Source organism: Varroa destructor, unplaced genomic scaffold (genome assembly GCF_002443255.2).
Source record: "Varroa destructor unplaced genomic scaffold, Vdes_3.0 BEIS01000005.1, whole genome shotgun sequence".
Classification (NCBI taxonomy): domain Eukaryota; kingdom Metazoa; phylum Arthropoda; class Arachnida; order Mesostigmata; family Varroidae; genus Varroa; species Varroa destructor.
The window spans coordinates 2323014-2350744 of NW_019211458.1; the positions used below are offsets into that span (position 1 = coordinate 2323014).

Consider the following 27731-nt stretch of genomic DNA (forward strand, 5'->3'; position numbering starts at 1 on the left):
AAACTATTTTAATGGGTCAGGGCAATCGCAACGTTATAGACATTGCTAGTAGGCCGACTGCATTAAAGTGTACAATTGTTGCGGCGCGTTACCTGCAGCACCACACGGGAACTGATGTTGTAAAAGAAATGGTGAACCGGGCTAATATAGGTACTCGGTCGTGTTAAAGGTTATGCCCAACGCTGTTTAGCAGGTATCACGCGGGATAACAGCAAAAAAAGGTCCACTTAGCGCAGTAGGAATGAAATAAGCCTGCTCAAGTCACAGAGTACGGGTTCGTCTTGGTGTAACGTCTTTGTATCAATCCTGTATGAACACATAAATTGTGCCCAAGATTGCTCGTTTCAGTGGGTCGCTGAAATACCATCCTGCTGGAGTGACCAGCGCGTGACATAAAACTGCTTGGATTCTTGTAATGCTAATTGGGATATGCGGACTGTTTTTACGCTTTGCGTAGCTGCTGTTTTTTGAGTAACATTTTTCAGCCCACTCATGACCATTTTTGACACTGATTTGCGGTGATGATTTTAGCCGATCACCTCTATGGTCTCCTACCAACCATCGTGAACATACATAATGTCTGACTTAACGAGGTAAAATCCCGTCAAATCATTCAAGAAGGTTCTAAGTGGCTAAAAATATAACTAGAAAAGACACATGGAGTTATCTTCGGGGTACTCCTTGCGACTATAATTAACCCAGTAGTTTATAGAATTGCGTTTTATTTATTACTGTTATGATTATGATTAACTGCTAAAACCCCTTGGACGGGCAGTAATAGCTGCACTTAACAAAATTCGGCTGGAAACGTTGATACACAATTTGCTCCATGACAAAGTAGCTGTTGAAGAGAATTAGGCCCCTCGTTTTGACCTGGTACAATGGTAAACGTTGAATCCTAGAAAATCTCGTTCGACGCCGCCGTACGATTTGACAGTCAAATGTTGTCAAGATCTGACTGGAGATCTCCGCGCGTATACTCGATCGATTTTTGTTTATCTGCAACGGGTACACAAAAAAACAGTCACGGACATGCACATTATTGTATGATTTAGCGTGTTGTCTGGAGAGCCTTCAACGCCGGCATCGGCCGAGTTCATCACGTGGCCGATATCAGCAACAACCAGCTTCTTCGTTGACTTTTAAAGAAACGCTCAGAAAAACTAGCCTTCACGAAAACAACGTTGGCATATGACGAGATGGATTTCTTTACGCAACATGATAGGGGAAAATAATTTTGCTTCAACCTTTATATAATAATAAAATAAGCCGTATGTTCAGAGGTAAGATATATGGCTGAAGTAAGATATATGGTCATTGTTCTCTTGCGTCGGGTCAACGCTACTTCCACTGGCAGATACGATTTATATTAGATATTATTACTCATCAATGTGTAAGGTGTTGCTATTGCTAATGTCAAATATCCTGCCTGTATCATAGTAGTCGTAAACCTTCGCGGTGGCCGGCTTTAGATTCTCCACGTCGAAGACACGCTCGAGCTGAATGATCGAGCAACTCGGTGTTGACGTAAACTGAAAAATCGTCATATAATTATTATGACTCCGCGATTATTGAGATTATCGATAGAACTAAATAATACGCCATTTGAGTACATCGTATATATAGGAGCGGTTAGCTTGTTAATGAAACACTCTAAAGTTTATACTTTTCCTTGTGGCAGCATTTAACTAAAGACGTTGCCCCTATCAACTGACGCTGGTGCAGAAAAAAGGAGTCAGCCCAAAAAAATCACGCGCTTCGTTGTTGTGGTTCACGGTAAATAGTAATAATGAAGAATACAAATAGTTGGATATTTTTGAGTCACTCGACGAGCGCCTGATGGAAATAGAACAAAGTTAGATTTGAGGTGTCATAAAACCGGAACTTTCCAGGCAGGGGAATAAATAATAAGAGTAGACAATTCTGATATGGTATTATAAGTTGTAGAATGTGGCATTTGTATCCAGATTGCCCACAGGCGAATCGAAAGGACAGTAGGATCGTTTAAAATGTGATAATATTCTAGATTTTAGAGATAAATAATAATTGAAAATTAGTGCTGCCGTCTCAGTGGGCACAATACATTGAGAAATTATGTGTTATATGAAGATTGACGTGCTCAGTAGTTCATCTAAAGGTAGAACGTACCTCCTGAAAGTAGATAATGACGTGCCCATTCTCGATATCAAACAGTCGAGCTTTGCCGGAATTGATTAGGGCCTGCAAAGACGATTTGTCGGCGTTGTATCCACTTAGAAGTTCTAGCTGTACGATTGCCATCGAGGAAGGTTGCCCGCCAACGCCTTCATACCTAAAGAGACCGTGTAAAACATTATTCATCGTGTGTTTGTTTTAGACTGAACTGATCTTCAGCTAAATAAAGCCCACCCGGCAAGCAAGAATTAATAATATATAATTATGATGATATTTGTACCAATTTGTAGATTAGATTAGAGAACGAAGAAAAATATCTTTGTCCTAACCATTCAGAATGTCCAAGTGTAGGTGGAAAGTCGTTCTAGAAACTTACGAGATGCATAGCTCAAGACTGGTATGCTCGACCGTTGATCCGGGGGCGACGGTAATATTGAAGTCAAATCCAGCTTCACTGGGTATTTTTGGTAGGTTGTACCGAATTTGAGACTAAAATAATGCTTTTGTTATTTATTATAGCCGAAACTAGTACATGGGTATATAAAGCGCGTTCGATTTAGCCCGCCAAACCGCCCCCAAGTTCGACAATCTACAGAACAACAGACATACATTATATATACTGTTCTGCCATGTATTCGTACATACATATATATATATGTATCGCTTACCGTGACAACTACACATCCTAAGCCAGTTCCTTCGACAGCAAGATCATTTGGAACCGTCTTGATAAGCCTGGTATCCCAGACAATGGCATTGTCTTTAGTGATCTTATATTTCTCATCAAAGTCGACGCCTTTGGCGATAAGATCGAAATGTATGCCCGCCTGCTTTCCGTACGTGAGAGCAGCGAACTTCGACATCGCTTTGAGACCTACGCATTACGAAAATAACAATTGCAACGTTTAAATCGAAATTACGTGTTTGCAACATGTACTGCACATCGTGTTAATATTAAGTTATCAAATAACAAGCCACTTTCTGACTGGGCTTACCGATAACGGTGTCTTGAGAGGACGTGAAGCCTCCATTCCGATTTTGCTTTTTCATGAGCCACCTCACAATAGGTTGTACTTCTTGGAGAGCAGCATCAGGCGAGTCTTTGTGGAGCTCTAACTGCGCCAGCACCGAATATGCGGCTGTTTCCACGGCGTTTGATGAGCACGTGTCATCCCTAGCGTAAAACTTCTGGTTCGCTGTAGACGTTACAATGACTCGTGATACATACCGTTAAGGTTATAGATACTGGCGTACTACTTACTGTTAGCTCTTATGCGCAAAATAGGCTCTCATTTTAAAGCTGCTATACGGATCCCTTGTTGACATCACCAAATGCTGGTGATTGCCACTTACAAACCTAGGTCACGGTGGTTCAATCTGACACTAATAGGAATATCGCACACAGTTGCATACGAATTGACCATAAGTTGAAAAGGTTTCATTTGTCACCTATTTTATAAAAAAAATAAATAAAATGGTATATATTTTCCGAAAAGCGCACGTCTGCTGTTATGGTCAGAATAATTTGTTCCATGAGATGTAATACACCCGTGCATAAGAAGTTGGAAAACTATTTAATTTAAAAACAAATGATAATAGACAAACTGTGGCTCTTACGAAACTTCGTGTTTTCGAAGGCCTTTAGGTCGCTGAGGTATTTCGTTGCCAGTTCGTTGTCCTCGTAGAGAGCTGCGGCGTACGCACTGAGAGCCAAGGCGTACGCATCCATGTTCTTCTGAGCTTGGATACAAAGGAGGCCTTTCATGATTCGCCGTTTGTCGGTAATTGCATCTCGGAGGACCGCCATCACGTAGGCTGTGTAGGAGCCACGAGTGTCGTCGGAAGACTCTGACCGCTGCGTACCCGGGTGCATAATAGTTTTTGCTGAATACGATTTTGTTAGGTGCCGCTTTTCTGCCAATCAATGCGCCAGGCACTGCTACAATAAGCTGGCGCTGAAAATCTACTTTTTGACTTAAATTCTCAGGCTAAATGTGACAACAGTAGTTTAGCTAAAGGACACTATATCACTAACGTAATTAAATGGCTTATAGAACAACTAGGCATATTCACTACAACTCATTGATAGATACAAGAACGAATAATAAAGTATGCAACGAACACATGTATAGTATAAGAAATACGTATCCATCGACGAAATTTTCCGTCTTACCCTGAGAGCCCAGCTGTAAATGCTGCCGATTCGGTTAAAACAGCCCGTGGTTGTATTCTGGGTATCGATGAGATATTTCAAAGTTGTTTCCTGACCGGCATCATCGATGAAGATATACTGCTTGGCATCCCGTAGTCCGCCGTATACCATGGCAGTAAGGAATGTCGAGGCCTGTCCCCAGTGTCCACCCCATACTGAATAGGATCCATCGCGGCCGCGGTACTTCAATTGGTTCTGATAGCCCGTTTTCAGGTTGTGAAGAATCTTGTTTTCTAGCTTAGGTTCAAGCTGTTTACTAGCTCGAAGATAATCGTTGACTGCGAGATTGGACATGAGCTTTGCCATATTTTGTTCTCCGCAACCGGTCGGCAGAATAATGAGATGGTCAAGATTCGAGGCCGCTTGACCCATCATGTCACCGCTGACCGAAAACAGCGAGCGTGCGGAACCCTTGACAGCATTATCGGGCACTTCAAGCTTGAATGTCGTCTCTACGCTTTTTTCTTTCTCTGGACAGAGCATACGGCTTTCCGAAACCTCCTGCATAAAACCTTTCAGAATATAAACATTTAACCCTCATTTACACGAGAGTGGTACATTATGCGTGCATAGCAGTACTGCTAAGGCCTTTCTGCAAGCCCCAAATCATTATCATAATATGTCTAAATTCCTCTTTTCGATTACAGACGCCAGAAGATAACGTGACTATTACAGTAACTTAGCTAGATTTTTCATACACACATTTTTGAACATTTGACTGTAACTATAAGTTGTATAAGTTGTAGCTATGGCAGATTTCTTCTGTTAAGTTCACGCAAGAGTTTACGCAAGAGTATACAAAGGACAGTCAACTTTCGAGTCTCAAGCTTTAAAATACATAATTACCTAGGAGAAGGATGTTGTCATTTTATATGTCTGCGTAGTACTACAATACAAACGTTTCATGATAGTAGCCATATTAGCGTAATTTCAATATTTTTAAATCCGTACCTTCGGGGATGATCTTTAAGGGGCGGGTGATTTTGTCTCTTGAAGCTACGGATAGAGCCTGTTTTCCTTCACACACGGACATATTCTCCGAATTAATCGTTGTCACTGTTACGTTGAGATCACCAATTAGGGCCTGATCGGTTACCTTTACACGTAGTTCGTAATGAAATGGAGAGGAATCCGGGCATATGCAGGCTTCTTTACTTAACGAGGTTTTGTCATCCACTTCGAGGCCAGGAAGTGGGTCAATGTCGATTGATACCTATTGAACGTGACGAGAGCCAACATTTAACTACCTTTGAAATGCACAGCAAATTTACAAGCTGAATCTCAAATAAAATCAGCGTCTTCTATTGCTACTTTGTATCTCACTAGTGTCAATTGTGACGCCGTCAAGTAACGGCACTAAACATGGTTATGCTAAGAGGAATCTCTAACATTTAAAATAAAAGCCAATTTTCTGGTTTTGTGCTTAATTCGTAAACGATACACACGCCCATCCCCTATCTTCGAATACAACACCTCTACCCAATAGCATTTCAAGCCCTCTTTATATGCTTTGATAAACTGGACTTAGGTTTACCGACTTCTGTCATAAAAAGTGCTCATTTTATGACGGGTTTCGAGCAAACGTTCTTTTAGGACAGCTATCTCTTGGTAGCCTTGCTTCGAACGGTAGACGCTTTCAATAAAAGATCAAATATGTTTACACCCTTTAAAACTACACCAACTTATGATACCGGCAGATAAGCAAACGTTATCATTGTATAATCAGTGGAGATTTGTAAATAACTTTAGGAAAAGGTAGTTTGAATCTTTTGTAATGTTCCACACACAACCTGGTTAGGTGTATTCCAATTTAATGCAGTTAGGACAGAGCTTTTTCGAGGTGTTAAAATGATTTATATTACAAAAGTAGAAGGCGCCATGCTGCGCGTGCGGATCCCATTGAGTACGTTAAGACGGTGACCATAACATGCTGCCATATTAGGTCAAATCTCAGCGTTATTGCCAGAGATTAATTGCCTAGAATATAGGGATCAGCATAAATAAAAGACTGAGCAAAAATGGGGAGTTAATATAGCTCGTAGCGTTCCATAGATCTGTTGTGCTCTAGATAAGATTAGATATGACCCGGTTAGACCAGTCAGAGAGCGCAAATCTTTGAAGCTACACCTAAACAGGGTGACTCGAAAAATTTGTTTACGAAAACGCTAGAAGTACCAAAGAGAACATTTTAGCAGAACAATGGTGATAGATATTTATGATAGCCCATTCCATATCTAACTCAACTAGAAATATCTTTTATATCTCCAACATGGCTATGCATGAAATATCCAGAACGTGTTCAGCGTACTTTAATTAGTCAAAACTTTCTATTGACGAAATAAATGACAATTACGAACCGGCATACAGTGCGGTAAATAGTTAAAGGTACTGATTATAATGGGGAGCTTCTCTCCACGTTTGACAGAATAAGGTAGCTTGACTTCGGTGAAGAACGCCTGATACGTTTTGACCTCCTTGGTTTCTGCAACTCCAAGTCCGTCGGCAAGATGAATGCACATAGCGTCGGCGTTCCATGTAGTCACCTGGTGTGGAGCAGTCAGATTCTTTGCCAACTTTCCTGTGTTACTGAAATTAATGAAAAAGGTAAATCTCATTGTTAGTGAAAATGGAGACGATTTGTAAAATATACTAGTTTGTAATTTGCCGATCTAATATGAACTAGGGAAGTATTTTGTTTGGCATAATTGCGGCTCGTTTCAAGTTTCCCTGATTTTTGCGTGTACGTGTTCATGAATACTTTATGACACCTATCGTGACCTATGCGATCTCGCTATACGTTGGTGTTTTCTCAAACACGCTCGAGACAGGTAAAAGGTGTAAGAAATTCAAAAAGGATCAACCCATCGAGCGCGTTCGTGTGGCCCTCCGTTCAAACTCTCCTCAATCACACTAAAATATCCACAAATTTTTTACATCAGTATTTTAAGGCCATTAGATGCGCAAAAAAAAATGCTGAGTTCTTTCATTGATTTTTTTGAGCCCTACTGTGTGTCCTCCGCGACTGAAGCCACGATGACGAAAACGGTCCACTTCGAAAAATCAGGAAGTTTTTTTTGCGTATGATATTTCAGAGGCAGATATTTTTTGCCAATAGCTGATGGTTTTTAGTCATAAAGCAAACATTTTTAGGTCCGCCAAATGTGGTCGTGATCTTGTGCTCGATGCACCATTAACTGCCGCTGTTTAGTGGCTGGCGCATCAGTTTAGCTTTAAAAGACGGCTAGCAACCTGAGCAAAAGGTATCTCAAATTTTTCCAGGTTTATTATTCAGGATATGAATCAGGTTTTGGTCCACCTAGTATTTTTGTTTTCTTTCTTTCACTCTGTGGTGATCGCCCACATCGCTCCCCTGAAAAAAGTATTTAATAGATGTCTAGTTCATTTTTAGCCATTTTGGTGATCCGGGAATCGCCCACGTTCCCGAATGGCTGAAACGACTCGTTTTATCGAATCGTTGATAACGGAGGTATTTATAAATGTTATGTTACGAAGTTTAGTACTTCAGCTTTTATCTATGCTAATTTCAGCTGGTCTAATGGAGACTTTTGATGGACTCGTATTAACGCGTTGTTGTGGGTCGTTCCAACATACCCACACTCGACGTCCCGAACATGCCTATCATTATGCTAATACCTCTTAAAAATGGCCTTCTGCAACGATGAGATTAGTGCATTAGAATGTGTTGCACAATATAACCATTCTGAAAATTTCCTAAGCTTTCAGCTAGATAGCTGGAAATGTCTGACTTACTCTATTGCGTTCAATTGGAAAAGCCACAATTCCGGGAAGTAATTACGGATGTCGACGACACTCTGGCTCGCTGTGGCAGAATCCACTCCGAAGTCATTGCCGATCCTCGAGGCGCTCGGTGTCGCTATAGTGAATGAGATGTCAGCAATATCATCGAGGGTCAAAGGTGTACTCAGCGCGGCTTGAGGTACCGCTGCGGAACAAACGGGCGAAGGAGACATGCGGCAACAGCAGCGCTGGAGCTCTGCCTTTTTAAGGCCACAACGGATAATCTTCGTTCCCACATATATCAGTTGATCGTCTTGTAGTTTAACTAATCAGCTAGCCTCAAAAAACCTAAGCTTTGACGATATAGGTGTTCATAGAAACACGTAAGGAGACTGACCCTTATCTGAAAGTATTGATCTGCAGGATGAACTAAATTTAATCGTGATACTGCCAACGGACATTTTCATAGAAGACTTCATGGTTTTTTTTGTTTTTTTCTATTTAATATTAAAAAGATGTAGGTTCTTATATACGTGTAGAGGTGTTGCCTAGTAGACGATTGATTATCCGTTGTGCCGAGCGATATATAAAATGATCAGGATGATTAGGAAAAGGCGTGTGCACGTATTTATTCAGGCTCGTGCGATGTCAAGGGGTTAGTTTCGTTCGCTTAGCTGACTGCCTCAGTTACATGCAATTACTACGCTAAAAGCCTTACTAGTTCCTGTTACTGCTCTTTATCAACTCGTAGCATACTGTTACCGATAAGCGTCAAGCACGACATACATGGCGTTAACCGGAATGACAATAATGCACATATTTCTCAATGTATGGAAGAACTGAGCTTCATTTGCTAAGCGAAAAGATCCCACATAGCAATTGAAAAATTGTGTCTTCTTTCTATGACAGTTAATACGACTGGCACGATGGTATGTTAACCAACAAATACAAAGAAGAGCGTTAATTCAAAGTGAACTAAAAATTGCTTTTCGCTCCGGCGGCCCCTGTTTTACAAAGTAAATAGCGTGACAATAGTGGCCAGTTTTCCTTGATGCCCCTAACGTCAAATGTAAACTCCCAAGTGTAATCAATAGGCTCATAGCTCGTCTCATTGTAGGTTTAATATGGAAAGGAACCAAGAATAACAGTGTATGTAATATAGGGCACTCACCAAAGGCCCCCTGATCCAGAGAGACGGGGCCCGCGGCTATTTTTAATGCTACCGCTACCGGTTGGTAGGAGCAAAGGGAGCAGGGAGGAGAAGAAGGATGTTGTGGAAGGGGACAGACACGTGACACATGTGTGGTACAATACGATCATAATAAGACGATAAATATTACCAATCATCATCAATACACAGAATAAAAACAAAGCAAAAATGAGTAACTCAACAAAAGGTAAGACGCTGCCTAATGGTACGACAGACGTCTGTCAACCGCGACAGATTTCAGTCGATAGCTTCTCATTTGACCTGAGAGATTATATACAATGCAATATTATTGAACTAATATACGTTGCAAAAGAGCTTCAGGCCCATTGAGCATAGCGTATTATTAGAGTGTTCTTTGCATGCGGTTTATTACCAACCTGCTCGTTGTATAACCACATTAAGACGTAAAAGGCTTTTGCACTACTTTTCTGAATAAAATAGCTAATTATGTTTGCCTTACTGAAACGTAAACAAAAACATACATATGCAGAACAGATAGATACGACTTGTTCCGAAAGCGGAAGGTGCCATTTATTGAAGACTTATCTTCTAAGTAGAAAGAACTAAGCTTTAGATGTGCAATAGAAAACTCAGCCTTTATCTGTCTTGGGATTTTAGTTATTTCGCAGGCTAAAATATCTGTACCACAACGGGGTCCGCGTAACGTTTGGAGGATGGTAAAAGACTAGTCGTACTAGCTGGTTCAAAAATTGACGAGGAAGACTTATTTGGGTTGCCGTAAAGTATTTCAATCCATTGCTATATCGTACAAATGCTAAGTCACACTAACAGTAATTTGCTTAATATTTATATGCTATTTCCGTGCAAATTCTTATTTTTGCAGTGCAGGACGACGTTTTAGAGCATTAGGATAGTAATATGCCGTTGGTGCTTTCTGCAATGTTTTTTAGTTGTGGCGAATGTTGCAATTTCGATTTTATGCCCCATCTTTCGAAACTTTGCATAGATCTGTTTATTTCAAGGTGTCTTGCTAAAGCAGCCAGATGTACCCCGACTATTCTGAATTCACTTACTGCGCACATAACTATAGTACACCCTTTGTGGAGACAATCGTCTGGTCTTCGTGATTCTCGTATCCGTTGCGGAAGTGTTGCCAAAGTACATTTGTTGTCCTCGACGCGAGAATCTTTTGTCAAGATGTCGAGCCACTAGAAGAATTATTCTCAAGGATATATTTTAAGATTTAACTGACGTATAATAGGGAGCTAGCGAAGACCCTCATCATATGTATATGATAATGCGAACACACAAAGATGTGGATCGGAGAAGTGGATAGAAGCTGTGAAAACTATGCGACTAAAAGTTCCACACAAGAATACAGCCATGCATAGTAATGGCTTGAACCTATACATTTTCGCTGCCTTCTTTTTTTTTTTAAATCTGAGCAACTTTTACTTACGAAATTCCCCAATAACTGCTTCAGTAATACAGAAAATCGATAATGTCACAAGGTTTAAACCAGATCTCACAGTTAAAGGGCAACTTTGTGGGGCCAGTTCTGTTTCAATGTAGACCCTAATAAAACCATTACAAAGAATAATCGAAAGGAATCATAATCTAATTGGATAAATTAGTAGTTGTTAATAGAGGAGGTAGCGTTGAAGCCCGAAGCGGCAAAACGTCCGATCGATTTTTGCAAAGCTAGCAAATTTGAGATTATCGGATATTGCTTCGTACCAGCGCTATATCCGAAGGCGTGAGCTGAATTCAGTGATTTAGCTGTTTCCATAAGGGCCATTGCTGTAATATTGGTAACAAATTCATATTCCCGTTTCATAATATATATATTGCTACATATATTTCTACAAAGAAGCTTTAAGAGTTACAGGTCTGATGTACCTAGCTTTTTGTCACCAACAATATAAGGCTCACCTTTTTTTTGCAAACGTCACAAATTCTAGCTTGTCATTATAAATTTTTTCTGTTCTATTTAGGTGTGAAGTTGTCATCAAAATGAACTTAATAAGATTTCAAAAACATACACGTATTTGCGACAACACAACAAACAATCCCAAAACAGCCATCTTCATACAGTCATACATAAGATCACTGAGGACAGAAAATGTTCAAGGACGTGCAATATGTAGCAGCTTCAATTGCTCTGCTTTGTAAATCTCTGAATTATGACACGTATCGACTAGAGTATATCTCACGGATCTTTAAAATGTCACAGTGGATAGATATAAAGTTGATGACTTGTATGGGTAATTGCTATTTAGGCCCTATCCACTTTACTATTGGACAATCATCCACGATGACGTGAAATCTCCCAAACGAGAAACAAAATGCCTAAATTAGATAAACTCGTTTACTGTTTTGTTTGTGTTTCGAACACATTTTGGTACACCTACGCGGTAGAATTCATATTCTTTGCGTCTAATTGGTAGCTGAATCCTGATCTAATATAACGTCAAAATACTCGCGGAGCGTTAGCTGACAGCCAGCTGATAATCCATTGCAGTACCAACACGATCAACTTGAAAATTCAAGAGCATATCAAGGGAGAATGAAGAATTTGGCCCGTATGAGTGCCGGACTTCAAAACAAATCGATGCAATAAGGACAAGACGCAGATGCGGCCATGGACATTTTAGGCTATACACTTCGTTTGCATATTCGCAGAAACCGTTAGTGGCTGTTGTAGAACTGGCGAATTCTGTCGCTGATATAGAAAAAAAACGTAGATCACTAACCTGGCGCTATAACTGCCAATAGGGTACATGCTCGTCCGCTCTCCGAAAAAAAAAAAAAAACGAGGAGAAGCATCTCCATAGACGTCATAGATTTGCTACTTAATTCTTAGACTCCTGAAAGTGGGGGTTGTCAAGGCACGATTAATTAAATGACAAAAATGAGTCAAGAATAGAGCTTATAGTCGGCATTAAAGCTACAATTTGCCGCGTGTTGAGAAAAAAAATCCTAAAACGATTCATTAAGACACGTACCAGAGGTGTTCATAGTTAGCATATGGTGTGCGCGTGGTCGATCCCTATTTAGCACTAGGAGCGAAGTACCGGTACATAGCCTACCGGTACATCATAATACTGTTACCGCTATGTACCCTACGCAACAGTGGAAGCTCACAGCGAGTGATTTGCTTTTTGAAATCGTCGAACACGAAATGCAGTGTATTGCAGTAAAAAGCAGGTCTAAAAAGTTGGTTATTTTTGAGCTATTTTAAAGCAGTGCACAGGCACCACTGGCACCTGGTTATATCCTTATTCTAGGTCTTATTTTTGTTAGATACATAGCCATATTAGTTGAAGTTTAAACAAACGCGACAGCATTTAATCACATACCCCCATGTACTCAACAACGTTGGATATTCATTGGTTCTCGCTTTCAAATTTATTCACACAGGGTCTAGTTAGGTTCTTGCCACAATCTGGAATACAAATGAATGTGTAGTGGTCGGAAAATAGATTATTTGATATTTTTTTTGTCCTTTGCGAGCGTCAGGAAAAGCACGTTCTGTGCTTTCGGTAGATTCGACACTAAGCAACAAGTAAGTACCAAGGTCAATATTAAGGCAAGTACGTAGTTATTTACAATAGAGCTCTAAAGTGTCTGACGACATCGAAGTCTTATTTAATTCATTGAGAGGGTTATATAAGCAGACCAAGTTATGCCGGCTGAGTTAATAATCCGCGGCAAGCGATACTGACTACTATTCCCTAGTGCAGCACTCACACAAAGAAAATGATCGTGGACGAACTCCTGCGATATCTAACTCCTGTGATTGGTATAGACTTGGCATAGCACCACCTCTGCCAGAGGGGTATCCTGCAATAATGTAGGCACCTTTTCAGATGAACACCTGTGATTAGGCAACTACGTAAATTGTCATTCTATGATACATTAATTATTTCACATTACTTTCGGAATAAGTAGTTCGGGTTAACTGTTATAAAGCTATCTGCGCGTCTCGGCCCGTTTTTACCGGTTTTCGGCTAAACGTTTCCCGCTGAGATACGGGCAGGCAACAATGTGAGATCGGTCGGGATTCGATCTGTTCGGAGAGCAGTCAGGTTGTCTCCCGCGTAAGTAACTGTGCAACTTAGTAATTGTCAGGTGGATTCGTGGCAGACGTACGTAACAAAGTCCGCTGGCATCTCGATGCTACTGTTCTTGCAATGTTCTGAGCAGGTATTTCCTGCTATATTTGCCATATTTTCTGCTGTAGTTTACTATGTGGCGCTGCATGTAACGGTATTGACAGACTCAATCACCGACCAACAGCCCGCTTGTGTAACAAAGTATTATTACCTAAACTTTAATTATAGAGGTTCCCTTAACATCTATGTATCACAAGAGTACAAGCATATATTCCGACGAGGTCAATAAAGATAAGGTAATATGATTTTAATAATAAGAAATAACATTCTACTTGTATTATTCGTCTTAAGAGTACTTCATCATGCACATACTTCTCTGTGAAGAAATTCTAGAGATGCAAACTAATCAATGTGCATATGAAGTCCAACATTGTATAGAAATACGCACACATTCATAGGAATGGAAATGCATTGAGTAGGTTTTTACATATTTTTTTTTTAAATTTTATGGCCTTTATAATGTTTCCGATATATAGCTTGCCGTAAAATCTCAAAGCTATTAACTAACCGAGTCATTCAGAGAGACACATCGATAACTTGACCTTCAAAGACCCGGGCACATTGTTGGGTTAGAAAGGAATAGTATTTACGTAGGTATTTACATAGGCGGTGTTAATGAGGGTTCCCGTAGCTTTGTATAACCAGTGGCTAGCCAAACATAGACGAGTACAATCATCCTGTGAGAACAATGATCCCATAATCCCAGATGACCCGTAGCAAGCTTTGTAGCACTGATGGATGACAAGAAAAGACCTTTCGTCCCGCCCGTTGACTTCAGAGTGAAATTCTTATCATGACTAAATATCAGCTAACGCTCAAATTGTAAGTTGGACACACTTGAGGTAACTTTGTATGATTTTTTTTTGTATAAAAATAGCGTCGCTGAACGATAGTCTATTGTCTATTTTAGCGCAATACTAATACGTCTTCGTCACGTCTCTTACGGGCATACTTAATTGCTGCTTGTGCCAACTCGGGTCACAGAGACGGTATCAATTGCAATAAAGAGCTGAATCGATACAATGTCGTTGGCGACAGTGGAACCGTGGTAGATATACAGTTTGAAGTTCAACTCACCAAGTGGAAGAGCAGGACGGAGTGGGGGCTGTCGAGATAATCCCAGACGGGATGAGAAAGTCCGAGGTCCGCTGGCCGCACCACCAGCAGATTGAGCTATCGTTAGAGCCCTTGTTAGCTGATTAACTTCAAAATACAATCCACCCCATTTTCATTCATTTGAAGCTTAATTTTTTACAATCTAATTGATTGTATCATTTTGTTTCATCGGTTTGGCTGCATTAGCCCGGTAACCGCACTACTTTATTTACGGGTACGAACAAGGGTTTCTACTGTCTGGTCTAATGAATTGATCGTCACTTCTGCTATAAAACCTAACAAGGAAAGAAATAAAATTAGACCAATTTTTGTCCGATAATATTGATCATGATGATAATTTGTATTGCTGGGAACGATTACGAAGGCGAACTATACGAGCTCGCCTACTAGACACTGCATACGTCGGCTAAAAAAATGTCTAACATTTGCGAAAAATTTAAGAGAGGATTCAATTGCATTAGACGAAATCCCGTGGAAGTAAGATCAGTGGTTTTCCATTTAATTCTCGAATCACGAGGTAAAAGCCTACTTTTTCCTTAGACTATTCGTGCGGCCTCGAACAGGCAAAACTCGAACAAGCTCGAATGTACGCGCGCATATGCTGAGGCCATTTTCCCAAAATTAAACTGCGAAATTAGCCCATCGAGTATAAGACGAAACCGATGGATTTAACAGCATGCTGGGAATGTTTAAGATCACTGTATAATATTTACAAATAAAAATATTCATTAATATTAATAATATATTACTATTCGGGTTCCTAAGTGCTTTGGGAACCAAAGTGCGAGGAACGTCAAACAGTATGAGCTGCATGATGGGGTCTCATAAACGTCGCTATGGCGACAATAGAATACTGATTATATGATAACTTACCTACATCGCATTGGCACAACGAATGGTTCTAAATGGAGATTGTGCACCACAGAAACTCAGTAAATATTATCAAAACAGACGTGATAGGCAAGCTTCCGCTTGATGCGATCTGACAACGCGGAGGGTAGCGGGACGACCTTAATTCTGCCAGGTGATCGACGCATAAATCATTTCAACTAGTGCGCTAGGTATGAGGCGCTATCTGGGCCCGTCACATCTGAGACACGTTTATTTCTTGTTAGTGGAACTATTTTCCTCCCATTCCGCTAAACCCCAGTGTAGTTCCCCACAACTAGATTTTGCAATGCTGAAATGGTCACACCGTCGAAAGAAACCTAGCATACACACCACCTCGAAAGCATACACACCACGAAACGTATTTCCCAGCAAAGCTATGAAGTTAGAGTATCAGAATATATATGTTAGTTAGCCAGAAGAAACCGCCCGGAAATTCTGAAGGGACAAACGCTCATGAACGCACTCGTAGTAGGAAAAAAGGACTCGTAGGACGAGACCACTACATACATATGATATATAATATTCCTCAGGAACTAGTATGTACCAGTGGGTGCAGCAGGGGGCGCCAGGGTCGGAGCTAGAAATGCAGCGGCTTGACGGCAGAACGCGTCACCTCCGAGAGGCGACGAAGGTTTCAAAGACGCTACAGCTGCAGGAAAAAAGCCATTTCGCTTCATAACAGCTGATGGCCACGTAGTAAAGTAATTTCAGTGTACCCGTGGTATTTAAGATCAACAGCACAGATTAGTCATATTACAACAACCACAAATCCTCCATTTATAGCAGTCGGTAGCACCTAAAAATTATGTTTCAAGTTTCTGTGAGCTTGAACCGTACAAAGTGTAGGCTTGTCGACCGCGTTTGCTAAACAATATACGTGATCTTCTAGCTGCTGATCACTGCACAAACATAACAAAGAGTAACTGAATCCTTGTGCAATGCTGTATGCTTTGAAAAACATTGCTACATGTTGAGATATTGCACTCATGGAAATCATCGTATTTAAGGTAGAAGTTAGAATCCGCTATTATATAGACAACTATTTTTTGTCAGTACTCGATGTTTTAGGTACAAGCGAAACTCTTTATCTAAAAAGTAGCGAATATTTTAAAATCGTATAAATAATGGTACTATCCTCCCCAATCTGCTCCTTCAAAGAGGGCATCTGAAATTAACTCATTTTCATAATGATAGGCCATAAGATCAACGTCCAATAAATTCGGGTAAATGTATCAGTATTTATACATTATTTACCGGTTACCCGCTGAAACACATTTTGATGGAAAAATATGCGACTTTGTGAAAACCTTGGTCGTGATCTATGAAAGATTTGAAAAACTTTTTTTTTTTTTTGTTTTTTGTGCGCCACCATACGACTGGCTCAAAAACTGTTGGCTTACGGGTCCCATGTAAAGCACCAGGATATGGCTATTGTACGTTTATTATTAGCCACAACATAGTACTCTAAACCATTAGGTATATGTTCTAAGGTCATACAACGAATTTGCCAAGCGAAGGCCGTAAAAGTGTACTAGAAAAAAAAATAGGCCAGTCTCTTAACTTAGTAGAATGAGCCAATCAGAACGGGTCAAGTTGTTCTCTTTTTTTGTAGACTAGACTTTGGTCACCTGTAGCTTCAATATACCGAATATAATAAATTATTTAAACATTAAAAATAGCTGCGTACACAGATGCAGAATTGAATTATTTTATCTGAAAGACGATTACGATGCCCTCCCAATGTCATGCTTTTGCGGAATGTGAAAGGCCCAAACAAAAGATTTGGCAATGACGGGCCATGCAGGGGTGCGAATCAGAGAGAAAGTACCAGTTCTGCGTCGCTTCGAGTTCCAGCAGACCTATAAAGCGGCTAGATTGAAGATGCATAGGTCGACGAGTCCTTGATAATGCGTTTCTGGTGCTGTTGGGCCCTTTTTGACATAGCGGCCTTATCATAAGACAGCGTTCCAACTTAAGAAGAAGCAACAGATTAAAGCGTTTCTAGAACACTGCGCACATCATAGAGAAGTCGTGCACATTTTATCCGCTTATCATACCTAACCACTAAAAGTATGCGATGAGGTAACTATACGTAGATATTAAGTTGAAATCAGAACGACTATTGCAAACGACTGCGCAGTCCGTACAACTACAAGAGGAAAAAGAACGAGGTGTAAAGAATAAATCGTCATTGACATCGCACCCCACCCATGAAGTCAAGGAAATTTTTTCTCGACGATTATGCGACGACCTGCGTTTTCACGACCTGGCCGACCCTTGGCCTCGAAAGCCTTATAACTTTCCGCCTCTTTGGATTTTGCTACCAGGCAAACCATGAGGTGCCCGTGCTCGGTCTCATAGTCATGCAGCATTCGTATACCCTTTCGGTAACAGTTTACATGTATATACGCACGCTTCTCCGGCGTGCTCATAATAGTATAGTTTGATATGACATAAACCGTCGAACTACCGTTGAAGATAGATATGTTGTCTCACTTCGAATGGGGAATTAAGGCTGTCACATTGTCTTTCGGCTGGCGACAATAGACGTGGTTTAAATAATCTATGCAAGATATCTATATAAGTTCTGAAAAAACGCAACATCTCTCGTGAATGATGTCGGCATTACCCTACGCCGGTGATACGTAGAGGCTCTCTCTGTGGAATACAATAGCTATGAACCTGAAAAATGACTGCTGCATAACTACACATCGAACAACAACAACAACAACAACAAAGTATTCTAAGTTCATAGAATTGGTTAAGTTCCGAGACGGATTAGATTCGTTCAAGTTCGACAAACTTTTCCATGTGGTCCACCTGGCGCACATACTCCTAGTTCTCTACATTGAATTAGACACTGAAGTTCTTTTCATCGTTCATTTTAAGGAAAATAGTGGGCGCAGTTCAAGTACGTTGAACAGATAACTTATTATAGATAAATGTACATAAAAGATGTCTTCCAATGCACTAACTAATCACACATAACAAGTCTAGAGCTAACTAAGTTATACTACTAGTGCTAAAACACTGTCGTATTATACTTTGCCGTGACTATGAAGGCTGTGGTAGCTAATGATGTGCAACAGGATTGCTTCGGGAGTTTAATTCGTTTCCAAATTATTCTATAGGATATTCGTGGAGCCAAAGCACCAACGTACGAATCTATCCTGCGAAAATATTCCCCTGATATGTAGCTGGAGTACAGCGAAAAAAATAAAAAAAAAAAAACAGGCAACTCGCCACCATATCTCGAAAGTATACTGTGTTCTTTGCAAAGTTTTCTGATTGAGCTGTGAACACCACTGCCCTTAGTCTGGATCTCCAATTGCGAATCCGAACTAAGAGCTTTTCGATACTGTTTGATTATTACATCGAAAAAAATACCGCTACTAGCGACAATTTTCTAATATAACTGATAAGGCTTGCAGGACTACACTATATGACAGAACTTTTTTACATAGATGAGAGGCGAGCTTAAAAGTATGCTCTTTTCTTGACTCAAAAATATCATCAGTCTTGTTTTGGTAACTTCGATTCTATTAATCGAAGTTACCAAAACAAGACTAGCTACAGAGTGCATGACGCCTATATAACATAAGTCGAAACATGTTATCAGACATAATGGTACAACGCAAGAAAATATATTACATGACCCAGCGATCAATGGTTTGTGACCTGATAATTCTAACTGTGAACTTAAGGATATGTTACTTTGTGGAATCTATTCCTAACCAAGTCGAAAAAGAGGAGCTTGCTATTATGTTGATAGGTGTTGTCCTTCAAGTGTGTATAACAGGTTAAATTACAACAGTAATACTATACACAAAACAACTGCGCCAAAAATGCTTCAAGTTGTTATATGAGTAATGGAAAAGCAGCTTAAAATATGGCAGATTATTTTCTAGACTATAATAAGTGTTTTTTTTTTGTCTATTCCACAGAAAATGACAGAATAAATCAACCTGGCTTCAAAAATTCATGTAACGGCTAAACATATCTCAAAGGATTTCTACTTGAACGGATACTATCGTTTAATTTTTTTTGCTTGTTAATAACCAGCTTTGGTTTCTAACCTATGATTGTGATTCTTAAAAATATATTATATCTTGAATGAATCGACCACGGATCTTCTTCAATATACTCGGCGATATTTGTCCGCCAAAACACGAAAAAAAGCAACATTATTTACAGCATACACTTACGTTCTGGTACCGGAGTTCCATCACGAGTTGAACGGCACGGGCGGATACTGAGCTTTATATTGTACTCGATAAGAGTCCAGCCGGGATTCTGGTTAAATTCATTCAAGTGGAAAATTAGGATAAAAACGGAAACGTAGTTCGCGACTATATCGAACTATCTATCTATGTACACTGCTCAACGCTGAGGGCTATTTAAGCATACTCCGAGTGGTCTTGAAATTCACAAAGCTCTCTGCGACGCCTTTCGCCATCGTGGCGCTATGTAAGACATATTGTAATGTCGGACCAGCTGTTGCTACTCATGTCGCTGTTATCGCGCTAGGTAAAGAAAAACAAAAAAAAAAAAAAAACAACTCTCTACGTGAAACAGTTCTTACCAGCATAACACTTTCAACATCGACGTAATCACTTTGTCCACCATTTTGTATGCAGTGCCGATAGTTGTCAGCTTGAGGATACTCCCACTGGCTAATTTCACGGTTCGGAAGAGCGTTGCGGTATCTATCGATACGAACACCGATATCACCCAATCGGACCCATTAGCATGCATATATTGCCTAACGGTAGAGTCTCGCACATCTATCAAAAAATGAACGTCCTAATCAATGAAACTGTTTCATTCACGATGGCGCGAATGATCAGCTGCAATCGAATATGAATAGTTTACGTATTAGAGATGTTTACTTGTAGAATGGATTCGGTTCATTGCCGCTAAGTAGCTTGACGCTACGATCCACAACTTCGTAGCCACACTGAGATTTCGGCGAGGCTGAGAGCATCAGGTTCACAAAGCCTCCTGGCTGAATGACCGTTTCGGAAAAACTGAGTTCAACTTTGTTAGAGGGGCAAACATCCCGGATGACTTTAATACTGTCCGCTATAACTTCAGTGCCATTGTGAATATAGTAGAGAAGGACGGTCAGCTGTGGCAACTGGGATGATTCTGGGTCAACCTAGAAACGAAGCCACGCACAGAGTTCGAATACAATGAAATTTAATTTATTTATTAATGTTTGCTGACAGTAGTCTAAAACCTCGTATATATATATATATATATATATATATATATATATATATATATATACACACAGGTGTAAAACACGATCAATATCAGAGACATTTATTATCGCTTGAAAAATCATCAACAAACAGTGCTTACGTTACTATGAGCCTTGTCGAGTTTATAAAATTACTTCAAGAAATATCTAGATGCTACAAAACGGTGCCAGAAAGTTCTGGAACATCTACATGTATCGTCAGGTTCGTGAAAACCTGGTTTTCCGCTAAGTTCGGTGTGGAACCCATGCATGGTAAAGCGGGCAACGACATATCGTCTCTCTCCACTCGCTGTTTTTAATCGCACCTTAAGCAAGCGAATTCCCGTCACACCGCTGGTCTTCCCCCCCCAAACACACATTTCTGGTCTTCTGGTTTCGACTGATTTCCTCAGCCCTCTTATTTGATCAGTAAGGCTCTCCGGCAAAATGAAGAGTATGTGTAAGTCTAGATTGTCTTCCTAAGCTAGACCAGTTATCTGTGCGAAGGACATGGGTGTGGCCACTCGGTTATTTTAGAATCGCAGCCAAATGGTTGAGCTTATTTATAGAGACAACGACTCAGATCAGTATGAGTGTAGCTTTGTCCCTGGACAAAAGCTTTCTTGAAACTGACAAGTCCCAGATTGCGCGCCGTGTCCAATGCTCGCGTAGCGTCGACCATCAGCATTCTATGGGTCGTTTTTGTAAAGTGTTTTCTTCGGAACCCACGTGCCTTCTTATAACAAATGCTTTTCTTTCGCCATGATGGCCACGCGATTAGATTCCACATTTTTCTGTGGCATTTCTCCAGTCGACCAAAAATGTATTACTATATAAACATTTAGTAAATAATGCTGTTCTGAACGATGGTGCATTTAAGACGTTTATTGCAGACCTTATCTAGATCGGGGAATTTTTCCTCGTATAGAAACTCAAAAACCACGCAGTAGTTTTCATACTGTAAAGGCTGGTTGAAATACATCGCGTCTTATTGAGATTCTTTCTTCCTATACTACAGCGCAAAAGGGCTTTACGCGTAGGATCATATTCCTTGACGTAAACATCTCAGAAAAATAATTTATCAGGATCGAGAACCTAATCGGTCTAGATCGTCAAGTTGCCGGGGTGTTTACCCGCTTGTACGGCTGGTTGAGGTCTGCACATGAGCTATATAGATGATAGCTCAATTATACGCTAAACTGACATGGATAAATCGCGTGATACAAATTTGGTTGCTGTCCTTTGCACAGCATAGCTCGACCTCGTATATTTTACAATACTAGCTTGTTTATTCATGCTGGTAATTTCATTATTTATTTTTATTATTATTTAAATATCGCCCCAACGTGTATTTATGTATGTACCTAGATTGTATTAAAACGTACCTCGAAATCAATACGTCCAATCTGCTTATCGTTCGTTTTCGCCACATCACTCCAAATCTGGGGGTAGTCCTCAGTTAATAACTCCGTTTCGTTAAGTTTTGCGGTCAGTTCTTGAGGTTTTTGAACGGTTATTGTCTTTGAAACTATGTTTCTCGCCCGTGCCAACACTACGTATTTGAATTGTATATTCTCATCTCCATCCTATAGATGGCAGTAGCGCAGCCAACATGAAAACAGCGAAAAAAAAAAAAAAGAATTAGCTACCTAATTCTGAGCCTCTGCTTCTATTGTCAGATTTGTTAAGAGTCAGCTGTGACAATCAAGCTAAACATACTTAAACATGGACAGGTAGTTGTGGATGGCTCACATATACCCGATAGGTAATGTGCTACATAGGTTCAGAACTTTCTTGATAATTGAACAAGGTAAGAGGTGTTTTTTTAATGTACATATTTTTTTTTCTTATGGATAATTCGAATTTGATTTGACTGGAATTGAATGGAAAACGACAAATGGACAAACCTCGAAGGTATAATATGCCGAAAGGTTTACAGGAGCATCACAAGGCTGGCTTTCAGCAGCAATGGGCTCAAATTGTAAGTAGCGCTCTGAGGTCGAGAAGAACGCTCGATAAAAGGTCGATGCGCGGGGCTGGTTAATGAGAATGCTGTAATCGTTTCCTGGATATTTTTTTGTAGGGTAGTTCAACGCCACAGCCTAAAATAAATACCAGCACTACTATGGTACCTTTTGACTGTTTTTACCAAGGTAAAAATTTTTTAAAATGTACGTGATTTCACCAAAAATCACTTATACTAAAACGGTTTAATTAATTTATATGCATTTGGCTGCTTCCAAGAGATTATTGTGTATCTTATGCAGCCTAGATATAAATGTATGCATATAACGAAATTAAAAGCCATCCCACCTCGATACCAAAGGATACCACTGAAGGCCTGTGAGGCGGTAAAACAAAGTTAATCATCCCTTGAGTGTCACTGGTATAATTCTTGCACATAAGGCGGTTATCGGTACGTTGATGATGGAACTCGTACACTTCGGATTTAGCAGTTAAGCACAATTCAACCGGTTCATTCGGAGCCGGAGTATCGTCAGGATTTGTTACCTTCAGCTAAGAAATTAAGCAAAAGTAAATCGCAAGAGATCATTATCGATGAGTGACAAAATGGACTCCGATCTGAAGTTATAGGCTTAACCTAGAGGGTAATAGTGAAGCTGTTAACGACAAGTGGACGTTACTGAGGCTCTTTTTGTTGTTTACGTACGTCATTTTCTACGACGCGCTTTCATTTTTGAGAAGTAGTGATTAGGTGCACTGTCTAGAGTAGAATCTTGTTCTGTGTACATATAGCTCAGAAAAGATAAAAAGGAGGAGCGTGCATCGAGGTCAAAACAATGATGCCTTAGTGACGTGCGCCCTTCTGTAACGTTACCTGTCCGTAGGTATTCATAAAGGGTCGGAAGTATTTTCCGTTTGTGTTGGGCTGGAAGGTCAGCTTCAACGGCTGGTTGGTGCGTGAAATAGTTGAAGTAGAGTTCCTTTGTTCTTGGGTTTTATCTTCGAACACGTTAGCCAGTACTTGAATTTTGCGGAACTCATATATCGAGTTCGTGAGATTCAGTGTTGACGTATCGATTGTTAGATCGTAACATCCATTAATCTGAAGCAATACCAATAAAGGTTTCGTTTAGTCTAATGGGAATATATAGTTCTATTTTTCTATCTACAGGCAAAATTTACTTATTATTTTTATTACTAACTCTTAATGGCGCAGAATAACGGAGGCCACATAGTGAGTAGATCAATTTTCAGTGACCAACTAACCTTGCCTTGTACAAAGTTTATTGGTACAGGCTGGATTTCCCAGTGGTAACGAGTGAGCGTCGTGTTGACCTTGAGCTTTCCAATAACAGGCTTGCCAAATGTATAGTTGGCACATATTTTGAACGAAACACTGCTCGCGTCCATCAGTACAAATGGCGGTGGTATAATTCGAACTTCGAACTTCGGTAACGTGTACTCGGAAACAACGAATGTACTTGTCACCAATTCCGATTCACTATTATACACAAATTGATCCTCAGGTGGCTCGTTCGTCGCGGAAGCCCTTGTATCAGCCTAGATCACGATAACAACACCAACAGCAGCGTAATCGCGCAAGACAGCTCAAAATGCGATAGCAGCGACACGCCGCCATTGCAGAAGAAGAAGAAATTTACTATTAGAATCGCAGGCCACCGAAGAAGCAATACTGATTAAAACAAATAATATGGTAAGTATCATATTTTACTTCAATCTAGATTGTTAGCAACGGCATAACTCATAATTTCTGTTTATCTATATTTCATTTTCTTAACAAAGAAATTTTTATACGGTAGCAGAAATAGTGCCGATGGAAAAAGGGCCGTGTACCTTTTCAACTATTTCTCCTAGGCAGCGATTCCGTATAATATCAATCGCGTTGACAACACGATATAAACGTTGTCTTACCGATGAAACTGCGCTTTCGGCAACGCTTACGTTCTCCGAAAAAAACGATCATAACCATAATATTCAAACCTTTCAATTTCGTACCTACGTCAGATATTTAGGTTGTTGGGTGGTACTAGTGGTTTTTTTTAAACGTGTATTTTGTTTGGAGAATGTTGGCCTCTCGAACAGTGGAATATGAGCAGAATGTATGATAGTCAATTCAGAACGATAATTTGTTTTTCGGTATATTGAAACGTAGAGCTGGCAATACGCGCAAAACACACAGAATTTTAGCTGAAACAAGTAGTTTACCTAGCTATTGTGGGCTAGTTTAGTAAGGTTGACTGTAAAAGGTTCAAAGGTTTGAAATAGTATGAAACTATGATATAACTAATAAAGTAAAATTCTAGCTAATAAGACAACTTAAAGGAGATCCTTTATTTGCTGGATACTGACCTGCAGCGAAGATCTTGTGCCATCGTATTTAACGTTAATATACCATGTTCCGATCGGAGGCTCGTCCGTTATTTGAAAATCAAATTGTACAACCATATTCATTAGGGGTACATCTTTCCAAATGGCCACCACGTTATTCAATGGGTCGGCGACCGACACAGTCACGTTGCCGTCTTTTCGAGGGCGGAGATTATAATCAAGAGGCATTGCTCGAATATAGACTGTTTGAGAAATATCACGACAAAAACAATACATACCATACGAATGTATAGTTACAAAACTTCACACACAAATAAAATACTCGATTGGATAATGAACTTCATTGTGGTTAGGAGAATCGTAATTTTTTAATGATTTTTCCCTTTGTTTTTTTCTTTTTCATATTTGTTATATTTTAAAACATTTGCTTAGTCTTTGCATCGATTCGTTTATTTCACTTTATATTGCTACGGCTTTGATATCTGTATATTTTTAGCTTAATTTAATATCAAAATAAGGAGTGGTATTGTAAAGTATGGTTTTTGTTGACTGAGGCAAAATCGTACATAACGTTTCGTAGCTTTGATCAAGATCTTGGTATGAGGCGATGTAACATAAGTAAATAACGGTGACTGAACATAAATGATGGATATTCCAGTTTCCTTCAAATAATCGGCATTATTAATACGGTTCGTGCATCGACAAGCGAATCCTCTCCGTAATGTGGTACCTCTTGATGTTTCTCCGAAGAGCAGTACGTGAGGACCATTACTGTATATTTTATAAAATATGAACGGACTTTTTTGCTACAACTTTCATCGGAGAAGCTGGTGCAAAGGTATGTTTTCGAGAGGCATAACGTACCTCTCTGTCCCGGTTTGTAGATCTTTTTGTCCGTTTGTACGAGCAGGAGTAGATCCGGCGGGTGTATTCGTATCGTCGTGTTCCGACTGACCTTCGTCTCCCCGAATTTAGCATCAAGCATTACTCGATATGTTTTTACGTAATGCTGGGAAGAAGGAAACCGTAAACGGAAGGGACAATTAATACGACGTTAAGTCTATAGTTACAGATCCGTTATTTCTATTAACATCCAATAAAAGGGTATGTGTCTTTCGTTAAGCCATAACCTGTAGGTAATTAGCGATGGCTAGCGGGGTGCAATGCAGTGCGATTCTCGTGGTTGCAAATGATGACGATAAATATTCAAGTTATTATCGGTCCGCGTACGTGACCCGAATCGCCTACGCAAAGTGGTCACTTGAAGCCCCTTCCGGGCTGGTGGGATTTCGTCTGGTGGGGTGAGCTGAGCCGAAGACTTTTTCGGTCGGTTGCCTATTGTTCGCACTGGGCAGTGTCCTTTCCACAGAACATAGTGCTCATTAAAGTAAGTTGCCAAGTTTCGCGCAATTCGTTCGGCAATGGTCGACTATTAGATGCCTAAGAAGACATAATGGGACAAAGATGATCTAAGAAGACGATACTTTCGCTTATAGCATAATTTAACCAGTTGCTGCTGAGCCAATCGCATGTTTGATCCGTGATAAATGTTTCTTGCATTGCTAATGTAGCACATTTCTACTGAAAAACTTGAAAATCAAACTAAATAACCATACGTTATAGTGGTATAGGTATGCAACAGGTTAACTGCAATGGGAGGTCATGATAGAAAGATTACAATTGAAGAATACGAGCGAGTGACCGGACTGTACGGTAGATGGTAGCTGTAACGGTTACGAGGCAACGCAATAGATCGACTGATGCAGAAGACGACTGATGCAGAAGACGAACTGCTGCAGCCGTTTAGGATACTTTATTGGGTTTAATCAATTACATATGTTTATACTCGAACAAGTGATGGAACCCAATTGTTGTTTCTGATAAGATAACGGTGAGATCAGTGAGAGAGCCGTAATCGTTTCAGAAGAAGAGCAATTTATTTACCAGGGTAATAAAATGATGGCAACAATCTCTCAGTAGATCTGCATCTAAGCAAGAGTTTGTGATTTCAATAAAAAAAAAAAAACAAAATTAACCACCTATAAGGCCGATGGTTTACTTTACATATACAGGTAGAGTAAAATTTTGTTCGAGTTCATATTGGCAATTATTTCTTTATTCAGCATGACACATGTAGCGCGGTGACTAATTGTTTGCGCTAAGGAATTTTCGGAGCACTTGAAACGGAAAAAGCGGGCAGGTTACTAATGTGCAGTTAGCTAATCGCCGGAGCAGAATACAAATAGGACAGCTGTGGCAAGCCTGCCACAGGATCAGTGAAACAAGGTAACAATTGGCCAGAGCGGGTATATACTACCAACAGGATAATATGGTTTGTATCACAGGGTTCCAGTAGGAATGCAGCCGGTAGACTACCAAATTGTACGTCAAGGGTCGCACTTCTAGCCCAAAGCCAATAGTCTTGAACCTCGTGTAACACCAATCCGATATGTTATGAACACGTCAATAAAGCAATTGTAGTAGGGCAGAATAAATATTTCAACATTCCCATCGAGGTATGAGATTGCTGTAGCTGGTAACTCACGACTCCAACACGATAACTGCTAAGATGTATTCAAGCTTACTATACTAGGCTGGGTGTGACATCAACAAATCAGGCCAATGGCAACTGTCGGAGGGAGCATGGCGAAGCCGGCAGGCCGGGGTACGATTACTACTGAATGCAGGTCTGATAAC

General features: G+C 40.1%; 1 protein-coding gene across 23 annotated transcripts in view; it reads right to left on the reverse strand.

Annotated features, from left to right (window-relative positions):
• Positions 1-663: 663 nt before the first annotated feature.
• LOC111251946 (pregnancy zone protein-like) overlaps positions 664-27731 on the reverse strand; it is a 45848-nt gene continuing 18780 nt past the window's right edge. For 3 of the 23 annotated variants that reach the window (XM_022809105.2, XM_022809106.2, XM_022809108.2), the window contains 23 exons: positions 25899-26043; positions 25056-25276; positions 23952-24245; positions 23560-23787; positions 23034-23237; positions 22628-22822; positions 22106-22306; positions 20368-20636; positions 20061-20184; positions 19684-19771; positions 14549-14674; positions 13047-13157; positions 8138-8261; positions 6724-6952; positions 5318-5579; positions 4328-4878; positions 3772-4009; positions 3150-3350; positions 2823-3028; positions 2531-2643; positions 2149-2311; positions 1430-1532; positions 664-999 (listed from right to left, as the gene is read on the reverse strand). In XM_022809105.2, coding sequence (XP_022664840.1) covers positions 938-999; positions 1430-1532; positions 2149-2311; positions 2531-2643; positions 2823-3028; positions 3150-3350; positions 3772-4009; positions 4328-4878; positions 5318-5579; positions 6724-6952; positions 8138-8261; positions 13047-13157; positions 14549-14674; positions 19684-19771; positions 20061-20184; positions 20368-20636; positions 22106-22306; positions 22628-22822; positions 23034-23237; positions 23560-23787; positions 23952-24245; positions 25056-25276; positions 25899-26043 — 4458 coding nt within the window. In that variant the 3' untranslated portion in view covers positions 664-937. Of the gene's footprint in view, positions 1000-1429; positions 1533-2148; positions 2312-2530; positions 2644-2822; positions 3029-3149; positions 3351-3771; positions 4010-4327; positions 4879-5317; positions 5580-6723; positions 6953-8137; positions 8331-9296; positions 9351-10369; positions 10505-11033; positions 11097-13046; positions 13158-14548; positions 14675-16022; positions 16161-19683; positions 19772-20060; positions 20185-20367; positions 20637-22105; positions 22307-22627; positions 22823-23033; positions 23238-23559; positions 23788-23951; positions 24246-25055; positions 25277-25898; positions 26044-27731 lie in introns of all 23 variants that reach the window. The other 20 variants (XM_022809110.2, XM_086990277.1, XM_022809111.2 and 17 more) reach the window with 20 other exon arrangements.